Consider the following 11,971-nt stretch of genomic DNA (forward strand, 5'->3'; position numbering starts at 1 on the left):
GGTTTGGATATGGCTTGGAGAATGTTGCGTACTGCAAGCGCAATACTTGAGACTGAGAAGAACCCAACAAGCAAATTATTGAAAAAATTGAAACATTTTCTGCTCTTGCTGAAGTCTCCATGCTAAGAGGTGACCTCAGTTATCTTAGTTACTTATGGATATTGGTGAATGGTTTAAATACTCATGATCTCCATTTTATTTGCAGGAGACATAGACTACTCGTTAAGAGTCTGCCTCAAAGCCTTAGCCATCTCGGAGCATTTGACTGAGCCTGACATTTATCAAATTATCAGACTGTATCCTCCTTCTAGTAACAATGCTAGCTATATCAGTTGTCTGCTATTTTGAAGTATAAATTAAGAAGCATATTTGCAACATACAGTATATAGGTATTTCAGTGCCTCCGGGCATGTGTCTCTGGATTTTAGGCGTAAATGTTAGTTAATTAACTTAAAAATAGGTGGCTAATTAAGAGTAAAAATGTAGAATATGATATAGGTTCCTTCACATACATAAATCATTTGGTGTACGCATGAGCCATGTAGATAAATTGTGATCTCCATATAAAATGTCAGGTAGCTGATGCTGGTATATTTTCGTGGTTCTTCATTCCTTTGTTGATTTTCTTAACTCACTTACAGAAATGTCGTCATATGTTCCAACTTCAAGTTGGGGTCAAAGACTAGAGAAGCAAAACAATACTGTACCAAGGCTATTTTATTATGCAAGTCATATATACAGACACTGAAAAAGGCCAAGGATGCTCTGCTGGCTCGAAAAGGTGATAATGCATCTTATCCAGATAGCATAGAAAAATATGATCTAGACGAGGAGATATTGTTTTGTACTAGCGCAATGTTGCCTGTACTAGAGAAGAAGGTAAACATATTAGATCATGTTCTGCTTACCTACTTGCTTTCCATCATGTACCTCATGCATTAGTATGTAACATGCATGTGAAGATCTTGGATGAAATAATGACATTTTTTAGCTTTTTTAAATCAGCATCAAGACCTGGAGCAAGGAATATCAACCCCAATGTCAGCAGCAAGTGCTGAGCAGAATATGATTGGCTGTCCAGTGCCTAGAGCTGCATCTTCAAGTTGGTCACATATTTTTGTACCAAGAAATTCTGGGAGCGTCATCATCCCCCCAGCTCAAGTCTCAAGATGATGGTGATGATTCCGGCCGGGACGAATTAAGTAGAGTACCTTCTGTCAGCAAAAATACGAGCCATCAAGTCTTTCAGAGCTATAACAATCTGTAGTCTCTTGTACTAGTGATGAGTGAATTTATCAAGTGTCAGAAACTGCCCGGGGTAGCCGAGCGGTGGCTAGCTCCGTCCATGGTTGGATCCATAAGACCCTTGGTTAAGTTACTAATCTACCCTTAGTGTAAGTAATGGTTGGTGCTTTGAGATTGTGGCTGTCCTCATGTAGGCGTGTCGGTGCCTGTCCTGCGTTGGTTCCTTTTCCCTGTCACCTTCTTTTCTGTAGGTTCTAAATAATCATCATCCCCCCTTGCAGTTCATCTCTCCAATTTGTTATGCCTTCGTTTGGACCTAGTTGCCTTGTGGATGAAGCAGCATATTATTTGGCGAAAGCATGATTTCCCTTGATATTCTTGATTCAGTCCTTCTCTTGAGCTGATGATGATTTTCCACCACGGGCACATTTAGAAGATAGTTAGATAAACAATCCCAGAGAGAGTTTAGGTTGCACGCTCCTAGATAAATTGGTAGGTGTGGTCCCGAATGATCAAAAAGATACCTCTATTTGGAAATGGTTGAAAAATGAAAAATACACTGTGAAATCGATGTATGCCATGCTAGCTACTGATGGACCTAATAGATCATTTAAACACTCATGGAAATTCCAAAATTCCACTATAGATCTGATGAGGACATCCCTAGTTCACCTCGTTCATCATCTTCTCCTCACGAAGAATCACCGCTGAAAGTTGAATCATCAACAAAGAAGACATATGTGGGCCCCATGACAAGGAGCCGTGCTAATTAAACAAATACAACAAGAGGTGAATTCGCTCCTTGCTGCTCCTAATGATAATATCAACGAGAACTTTATACTACCTGAGTCTAGTGTGCTACTTGTGCTCAGGTTTACAACACGAAGTCAAGCATGCTGCCCCGACCACCAAACGACGCACGAGCAACTCCAGAATTCGTCCTCAACCTTGTTGCACCATGTCACATGATTATGGACGTGTCAAACACATTTGGAGGATGAAGATGGACAGCATATGAAGTCATTTGAAGCCTTGAGTCTGTTGGAGCTGCTAGCCGCTGCTGCTCCTCTTCTACTCTCTGCCGCGTGGCTGCCGCGGCAGAACTCCCTCCTGCCGCCAGTCATATTCCTGCCGTGAGGCTGCCGCGGCAGAAATTATTTCTGCCCCGGCAGGACTTCTTCTACCTCCAGCCAACCCCCTCTCTCTCTCTCTCAGCAACACATGAACAGAAAAGGAAAGCAAGATTTTGGGCCTCGAGCTGCCTCTCACAGCCGAACTTTTCTCTCCTTCTATTCCTATTTCTTGTTACTAAAAACCAACGGGATTACATGCCTTATATAATAGCCAATCTCAGGCCATTAGCTCCTAAACTCACACCATAATTCAATTAACATGCTAACCGAGTCTTCAACCCCTGGATTCTCCAACAATCTAACAATTCCACCGCATGGCATCTCCTTGACTGAATCTATCGGGCCTGCATGCCATGGCTCCAACCCACGCATGGCGCCGCATCTCACAGCCATCCTAGGCATCTCGCCTCACATGCGTTCGATCAAAGCTCCAATGGCCTACAACTCCTATGAGCTAAACTACAAAAGATATGAGAATTCCAATGCAAGTTGTTTAGGACATTAAATGCTGCACGAGACTCCATGTGGCTGCCCCCTCTCCAAGCTGCTGGTTACCACTCTTTTAAGCCCACATTTTGGACTGGTTTCACACCTAAGCTAGGAGGGCAGTTCCTAGTATAAATAACCCTTACCCCACTTCAGCCACAACTCTTTGGCAATTTGATTTCAGAATAGGTTAGTTATGAGCAACCTGAATCTTGTTTGAGAGTTCTCTACCCCTTTGCTCCTGTAAAACTTGCCTTGTGAGATTGCAGAAGCGGTCGTTCGACAGCAGCCTCTCCATGCTTCCAACTTCGTGCATGGTTGTGTGGATTGGAAACTTAGACTGTGGTTGGGCGAATACTTGTTGCAGGTCATTGCATAGGCGGTGGTTGGCCTGATCAAGATCGTCAGGTTGCACTATTATCTTGGTTGTTCGCAGTTAGGAACCCTAGAGTGTCGTTGGTTGGAGTCATTGTTCATCACCGTATCCCTCAGGTGGCGCTAGTTATCGTGCTCGTGGAGATCCTACGTCGTGAAGATCGGGCACCCCCGCATCAAGATCCAGGTCCGGTTTTGGCTTATTTGGCTCGAGCCATATATAGCTACTAAAGACAACATGATGCGTGGGAACTAGGAGGGAGATACGACATGTAGATTTTGCCCCAAATTAGTGACGCTCCATCATTTGTTCTTTCATCTTGTTGCTCTAGGTTCAAGGTGTGCATAAGAGAACGGGAACAGAAAACAAAGCAAAAATAAACCGCACCAAAGCAAAAAAAAAAAAAAAAAAAAAACAACAACAACGGTTTTTGCAATTGGTTATGGTTACAGTTACCAAAATAACTAACCATAAGACATTAGGTTAATTTGTTTAATCCGAAACTGAAATAAACTGAAAGATAACCTTCACCAGATTCCAACTTGATATTTTTAGTTATTAATTCTAGGCAACCTGCTTCAAAAGGAAAATTTGACTAAAAAAGAACATGGATGGGTATTTCTGGGCTAATTAATTTATAGTTCGATTTTATGGTGTTCAAAAATTGGCGTCAATTTTTGCTATTTTGGTGACCTTCAGTCCTCCATGATTTCTCATGTATTGCATTTTACTCTGTGGCACACTAACAAGCAACATTGATTGCATTAACGATATCTTGATCCCTCCTTTGCAAAGCTCGTGATAAGTCATCTGTGTATCCAAGAATGATAATCATCAAGTGTGCACTAAAAACAAAAACAAATTAATGACTCAAATACTCCAACCATGTAATGTATTTTTGTCCACTCAACCTTTTGTGCTGGATCTTTTCCAATTTTTCTGAGTACTTCAAGTATTGTGGGATACATATCAATAATATGCGAAATTGTTCTGTACTGAGAACCCCATCGAGCCTCCCCTGGCCTTGCTAACCTCATTTCCTGATTCAGTCCAGTCCCACTTTCTATTTCACCTGATTCAAGTGCTGCCAAAATATTCTGAGCTCTAATATCTCGAAGCATGTCATGGGCCTCATGGCGCTTACAAGAAACTCCAATAATGTTCAACAATAGAGTAACTTGATAAAAAAAACCAGATAGAATCAGTATTTCCCTTGGCAACAACAACAAGAACCGATTGGATCGAGTTGATGTGCAAAACAATGAAAACAATGAGCAGAAGGTGACTCTTTCATAATTAGCGTCTTCAGCCCTTTAATCTCTCCTTTCATCTTACTTGCACCATCATAGCCCACGAATTTGAGTGAGAGTCAAACCATGAGAAACAAGTAATGACTGAATTGCTGCCTTAAGTGACAAAGAAGTTGTACGCGGTACATGAACTACCCCAAGAAAATGGTAAACAGTCCTTCCAAGTTTGTCAACAAAACGCAAGCAAAGAGCTATAGCTGTTCTTTATGACACATTGCTAGACTCATTAGCTAGAATAGCATAATAGTCGTCACCAACTTCTGTTTGACCCGAACTACGGTGGGCGTAAGCCAGCCTGCACAAGTTTTATTAAAATGAAAGACAACGAGAGGGGAGGGAGAGTTTACAAGGATTACGGAGAGATTACAACCTTGCCGGTAGGTGAGATAACATAATGGCCCAGTCATTGATAATATTTTTTTATGACGAGTTACATCTGTGACACCAAAGCGCCATCTGTGGCACACCTGTTGATGACTAAGTGTGGATCTTCGAGAACATCGTTGAAAACCAATGTGTTCTCCGTTTCCAAATATTCCAGAGCACGGCTAAGAACACAGTGTAGCGGACCTTGTTCGACGGCTGCCGATCGGTGGCTAGGGTGGCCAAGTTGGGGCAGGCCGTGGCATCCTGATGAAGAGGCTGAAGCGCTGTCCAAATTTGTCGAATAGAGCAGCACTGGAGGAGCACGTGGGCCGTAGTTTCCGGAAGGTCGCAGAAGGGCAGTTGTCAGAGCTGGACAGTCCCCGACGGAACCGCCGATTGTTTGTGTAAAGTATATTCTTGCATGCCAACCACATGAAGCGGTTGGGGACAAAGTTTTCCCAGACAGCGGGGGCAACCGGATCGTTTCTTTTTTCCGCAAAGTAAGCCGAGTATGCAGATTTTGTGGAGAGGGACCTCCCGTCCAGTTGACCCAATCGTGTGTCCTGGACCTGTAAATTCAAAACAACAATAGCCAACAAAATTTGCAAGTCACCAAATTCGAGAAGCGCTGCATGGGACAGTCGGGGGCGAAAAGTCGTGAGGCTGTCAAAAGAACGCATTGCCGCAGCCATAGAGATGCTGGGTCTTAGAAAGTGTTAGAACAAAGCAGGAAAACGAGAGGCCAAAGTGTCAACAAAGATCCTGCCAGAAGGAAGTTGAAAGGCCATTCCCGATGGTGACTTGGTAAGGTTGCGGAAAAGGTCTAAGCCGGCAAGGAGTTCCTTCCAGACATATGGATCGAGACAATTGGAATCACCCAAGTCACGGACAGGGGACCATCCATAAGACGACACAAAACGCTGCTCCTAGGGGGACGCACCAGGCAAGTGGACTTTGGCAAGATGATTAAGAAGGAGGCAAATATTATGGGTGCGAAGGCATCTGAAACTTAAGCCACCCTTTGCAGTCGGAGCACAAACCTCATCCCAAGCCACCTTACAGTTTCTCCCATTTGCATGGTCCTCCGTGGTCCAAAAGAAAGCTCTCTAGCTACAATGCTTGTCTATTTCCTGGATCGTGCCAAGATAGTCCTACCGCCAATGGACAAAAAAATTCCCTTCCACCCGGCAAGCCGACGGTCCATCTTATCGATAATAGGGCGGAAGGCGGACGACCTAAGCTTGTGAAGTTCTTCAACAATTTTCTTTCTAGTTTCATCAGCCCGAATTGAATAATTTTGCTTTTATATTTTTGGGCTAGTCAATGTGCAATTTCTAGGAGCGTTTCCCATAATGAACTTATTCACCTCCTCGCATTAGCAGCAAGCTAATTAAATAGTTCAAGGAAGTTACACCATGGCCACCATGGCCACGAAACACCAATCCTTGACGCAAAAGAAATCTCAAACATTGCAAGGAATATCTCAACCTGATCTTGTAGAGACGTAGATCTTCAGCAGATACATTCACAATAATATCATCAATGTTTGCCTTACGATTCAGAAACATGTTGTATTCTCTTCAGCTTTATGGTGAGCACTGTTTATTTTACCCTCATGCTTCCTAAGTGCATCATCTATGTTCCAGTTTCTCCAGCCACCAGTGACAAACTTTTCTCCTCCTTTAGATTTTCCTTTGAACAAATAGCATACAAAACAAAAGGCAGCATCTTTCTCGTCACTATGTTCAAGCCAATAGTGGCGACGCTGACGTGACGATCTTTACCTAGCTCCCAAAGGCTTGGAGTTAAATTCCTGTGCATAACTTTGGCGTGGAATGTAGGCTCTCCGGACTGCATCCCTGGTCATTCACAGAACCACAGGATAGCTTGAAATTGGCACCCTTAGCCCTTGATCAGACTCAAGAAGATCAAGATCATAAACCCTTTCTTGTTCTGGATCAACTCGATCTTCAGTTGGAGATTTCCCTTCCCGTCTACAGGAACAAGAGGAGGTGGTGCTTCTTCAGGTTCAGCAACCGGAGATGGTTCTGCTGCTACAAGTTCTGTTCCAGCCTTCCAGGAACTGAATTTGTAGGAGAAGAAATAGTCTTCTTTGCTTTAGCTGCGTGCTTCCTAAAAAAATTTGGGGAATGACTAGTTTGATAACTTGCCACGATTAATCTGTGAAGCCTGCCGTGAACTGACGGTCGACGGTGTCTGGAGAGGGCGCGAGGCGGCGATGTGCGCCGGCACCGCCCAGCCTCTCCTTGGCTGCGTCCATAGGCCGCCGACTCGACGAGGGGCTACAACCTACAGGATCGCGAGGCGGAGGAGCAGAAACGAGAGAGACGAGGAGTTGCAGAGCAGAGGAGGCATACGAATCGCTTCGGTATCATTTTTTTTTTTTTAGGGAAAATCGCTTCGGTATCTCTCTCGGTCTGGGGACTCGCTGGGCTGGCTTTAGAGGCCCAATCCTACTAATTAGCACTCCATCTTTTTTATTTTTTCTTGGTAGTCCAGGTATGAAAGTCCGGGTAAGGCCGATCTCCTAAATCCCGTTAACCAAAAGAAACAGGTGAAAAGCACCGCAAACATCTCCGTTTCAGATTCCGGCCAAGTCGCCGGCCTTTTCTTCTTCTTCTTCTTCTTTTTTTGACTACGGCAACCAATTGCATGCGAACGGAGAAAAAAACATACTCCCTATGTCCATACATAAGTGTACATTTGGATTTAAAATTTTGTCCTCAAAAGAGTGTATTTCTCATTTTCCAGAGCACTTTAGAGTAAGAAAAATTGCTTCTCTCTCATTACACGAAAATCAAATCCAACAATATTTCTTCATGTGCATTTAAATTATTGGATACGGGAGAATTAAAAAAAAAAGATGATGGTTGACACCTTCCCAATGCATTTTTCATCTCACTTCTTAATTTTCTTAAAATTCCCATATGTACACTTATGTACGGGGAATAGTTTCAGCCAATGCGGGAGGGAGATACGGGAGAAGAGCTCACGTGAGAAGGAGAGATAGGGGGAGAAGTTAACGGTAGTTAATGAGACGTGGGCCACTCAGAAAAGGCAAATTACTACACAAGGAAATTACTACTCCTCTCGGTCGGGCTTTCTAGGGAAAACGGCCCTACATTTGTGAATCAAAATTTCTACGAGATAAGTAGGCCTTAGATATTTGCACGGAGGGAGTAATTCCAGCTAAATGAGACTTGGTGTTAAACTGCCCCTGGCGCTGGTTGATTGTTCTGTTGAATGGCAAGATGGGGCTGGATTTTGAGCATGGTGGCATGTACTTTTAAAACTCTCACAGTGTGCATCTCTGTTCCGTTATTTCGAATCTGATCGAAAGATCGTTCGGATATCTCCACCACATGCGACCCCATGCAAGCCAAGCACGGTTAGAAGTTCATCTCCACCTCCAGCTTCAGCGTTTCAGAGGCTCGGTTGTCGGTTCTTTGGGTTGGTCATGTCTTTGTGAGCCCAGTCTCATTGTTGTATCCACTTTCAGGCCGCCTCGGCCCGACAAGGTCCAAGGGGCGTATATCTCCGTCCGGCGCATGACCATCTGTATCTTCAGCGCTTACATTCTTCCTTTCTCCATCTCCGTCGTGGAGAACAGCAGCGATGTTCGCTGCTAGCTAGACGGAGAAAGTTTTTCTTGCGTGCTCGGTAAAAAAATAAAAAGGTTTGGAGTTTTTTATTTTATATACGGAAAAAATACCACAGTTTTACAGATACTATGGTATTTTTTTTACAGCATACAAATACTAGGGTATTAATACTACAGTTTTTTGGGGTAAACAAACATGTCACAGTAATTCAAACTCTAAAAATTATAAAAACCGTAGTATTGCTAAAATACAGAGAAAATATTATGCTACCGAGTCTCTAAGGTATTTCCATCGTCGGCAGTGTCGTAGCCTGGACGTAAGGACGTTTGTCGTCCCGCTTAAGCTTTCACCACCGACTCCGACATCACTATTGGCTGAAGGGTTTGGCTGTAATTTTACGTTGTTTGATTTGCCCTTTTGTATTTGAGATTATACCTGTGGGGTCCTTTGCTCCACAATGGAAAGGGTGGAATGGAAGCAAATTATACGAGAATGCATGGTGCAAAGCACGAAAAATGATGGCAACATTAGTGACCAGCTTCCAGACTAAGGCTCTGTTTGGACACAAAGTTTTTTTTAAACCATGGTATTAAACTACAGTATTATTTATCTTGGACAGAGAATACTGCAGTTTCTAAAAAATCAGGTTTATCTCAGTTTTAACGAAACCACACAAGCGTTTGGCAAGTGCTATTTCTATTTTTACCGCATATCCTAGCTAGTTAGTTCTGTTGGGACAACCTGTAGCGGCAGTGGGCGGCGCGGCACGACGACCTGTAGCGAGGGGCGGCACCGTGACCAGCAGAGGGCAGCGGCACGACGACCCACGGCAGGTGCGGCGACGCCTGCAGGGGCGGCGGCACGGCAACCCGCAGCTGCACTAGCACTGGCGAGGGAGGCCACAGCTTGAGGGAATTGCGAGTGACAATAGCTGAAGACCACCGAGCAAAGCAGGATCTGTTTTTCCAACATGCTTGGTAAGATATAGAGAGGTCCAAGGCTCTTTATTTTATACAGCGAAAATACCATAGTTTTAGCTATACTACAGTATTAAAACTACAGTTTTTTGTTGTAGCCAAACACCTCAAAAGTATTTGAAACCAGAGTAATTTTAGAAACTGTGATATTCACACAAAACTCCTAAAATACTGAGCTACCAAACACAGCCTAAAAGACATCAATACTCGAAACAAATACCTAAAACATTATCTCCAATCACAAAATCTAATTAATATAATTGCCATCCAACAAAAACAGAACTGAATCCACAAAGAACACACGCAAGAGAGCAAACACAGACCATGACCTATCACTAGAGACATGCAGACATAATTCCCCAAAAACAAAACTGTCCAACTACGAGGGCACCAAGGTTTCACATCAACAGACGCTGAAAATAAGCAGCCTGATAGGCGTAGAGTTTATCTCTTCTTCGAGACACCGACAGTCTTTCCCCGCCTGCCAGTGGTCTTGGTGTGCTGGCCACGGACACGGACGCCCCAATAGTGACGCAGACCACGGTGGTTCCTGTAACAGAAAGGCGATATTGATTACACATGCAAATCATACAGTCAAGACAACTGCAAAACGAAATATGTGCAGTTTATTGCTGCTAATAAAAGAAAGACATTGAGCGTAAAGAGTGGATTACAGTTTTTAGACACAAATGAAGGAATTTTATCTGGACATTGTTATACTCATTTACTTCTTGCACTGGGTCAACTAGCATTCACCGAATCATCACACAGAAATAACCTCAATATAACTAGTGAACTGACCTGATCTTCTTCAGCCTCTCAAGGTCATCCCTGAGCTTCATGTCAAGGGCATTGGAGACAACCTGGGAGAACCTGCCATCCTTGTAATCCTTCTTCCTGTTGAGGAACCAATCAGGAACCTTGAACTGGCGAGGGTTAGACACCACAACCATGAGGCGGTCAAGCTCTTCAGTAGTAAGCTCACCAGCCCTACACAAAAACGATTGTCAAGATCTTTACTAGCAGATGGCATTGGCATCGCAACATTGAAAGTGTTTGCATACAGAGATTAGTAAAAATCATATAGCAACAGCTGGCCATTTGCCAATCCCAGAATTAGTAAACAATCAAACATATCAAATTAGCATGTTGCAAAAAGCCTAAATTGACGCATTTCTGAATGGGCAGATGACTTTTTCAGAGGTATATATTCCATGGAAACAAGTTACTTGAGACAACAAATACTAGACTTAATAAAATAATATTAGAAATAGGTGCTTCAGCGTAAGCAGGGATTGAGGTCATGGCTACAAGAAATTTCTGGGAAATCAAACATTGAGAGTGAGAAAAAAATTGGCAATATAATCTTATACAATTTTTACCATATAATACTGATACTACAATCATTCACTCTTCTCAATAATTATTCCAAGATGTCCAACATGTCGTACCAAATTATACAGGGGTTCAGATATTTAGTTGATCAAGGTCACAAGAGCTGATATTCAACAGCAGCGCTGCAGGCATCGTGCATAACAAAGCATCCCGCAACAGTCCAGCCAAAACAATGGAAAAATGCTAATAACACCTAATTTGTCCAAGTAAGCTCACTTCAAGGAAATTTAGTTCACTCCAAAACTCCGATATGAATGCCCCTCAACTAAAAATGCATGCCAAAGTGAGCTCTATCCGCCGCTAGTATCAACAAACAGACAGACCGCACCCTCAAACCATAAAACCAATTATACCCTGAACCAGACCTCTGATGGCCCAACGCAAAGGACAATCAGGTTTACAGAGACAACAGCGAACTCCGTGGGAATTTCACTCATACGGAAACGGTCTGAGCGTGAAAGGGATCTGCCGCTTACCGCTTGTTCATGTCGATGTCGGCCTTCTTGCAGACGATGTTGGAGTAGCGGCGGCCGATACCCTTGATGGAGGTGAGCGCGAACATGATCTTCTGCTTGCCATCGACGTTGGTGTTGAGCAGACGCAGGATGTGCTGGAACTCCTCCCCCGCGATCAGCGCCTGCACGCGAACGCGCGCACGGGCTCGTCAGTTAGATACATCAACACACAACGGAAGAGAGCGTGGGGGGAGAAGGTGAGCAGATCTTACCATGGCGTCGGTGGGCACTGCTCTCGCTGGAGGAGGAGGGGGCGGCGGCGAGGGGCGGTGATGGGCGTCTGCAGATGCGGGGCTAGGGTTTTGCAGGCGGCGCTGAGGGAAAGCGGCTAAATAATTCAGGGGGTCTGATTGGAACCCTATAGAGGCTAACATCGGACGGCTGATGCGGATGCAGAGTGCGATCTACGGTGTGGGTTAATTCGATTCCCGGGCAGATTTGTTTTTCTGGATAGCCGATTCGTGGGCTGATTACTTGATTAGTGGTACTTCGGCCCATCGACTGTATATCCATACAGAAGCTCTGCATTAGTATTTTACATTTCG

At 43.9% G+C, this 11,971-nt stretch overlaps 1 protein-coding gene across 1 annotated transcript; it reads right to left on the reverse strand.

The window, feature by feature from the left end:
* Window positions 1-9,711: 9,711 nt before the first annotated feature.
* On the reverse strand, window positions 9,712-11,798 carry LOC100844498 (40S ribosomal protein S18). The gene is made up of 4 exons (XM_003557468.4): window positions 11,639-11,798; window positions 11,388-11,548; window positions 10,318-10,506; window positions 9,712-10,066 (listed from the first exon to the last, which is right to left on the reverse strand). Exons 1-4 carry the CDS (start codon window positions 11,639-11,641, stop codon window positions 9,961-9,963), a joined length of 459 nt encoding a protein of 152 aa, XP_003557516.1. The 5' UTR covers window positions 11,642-11,798; the 3' UTR covers window positions 9,712-9,960.
* Between the last annotated feature and the right edge of the window lie 173 nt (window positions 11,799-11,971).

This window comes from Brachypodium distachyon, chromosome 1 (assembly GCF_000005505.3).
Source record: "Brachypodium distachyon strain Bd21 chromosome 1, Brachypodium_distachyon_v3.0, whole genome shotgun sequence".
Taxonomy (NCBI): Eukaryota; Viridiplantae; Streptophyta; class Magnoliopsida; order Poales; family Poaceae; genus Brachypodium; species Brachypodium distachyon.

Excerpts from the sequence above, each read along its gene's own strand:
- LOC100844498 (XM_003557468.4), bottom strand. Across the intron at positions 10,507-11,387 it reads GACATCGACATGAACAAGCG|GGCTGGTGAGCTTACTACTG; the intron begins GTAAGCGGCAGA and ends GTTTTTGTGTAG. Across the intron at positions 10,067-10,317 it reads GAGAGGCTGAAGAAGATCAG|GAACCACCGTGGTCTGCGTC; the intron begins GTCAGTTCACTA and ends TTTCTGTTACAG.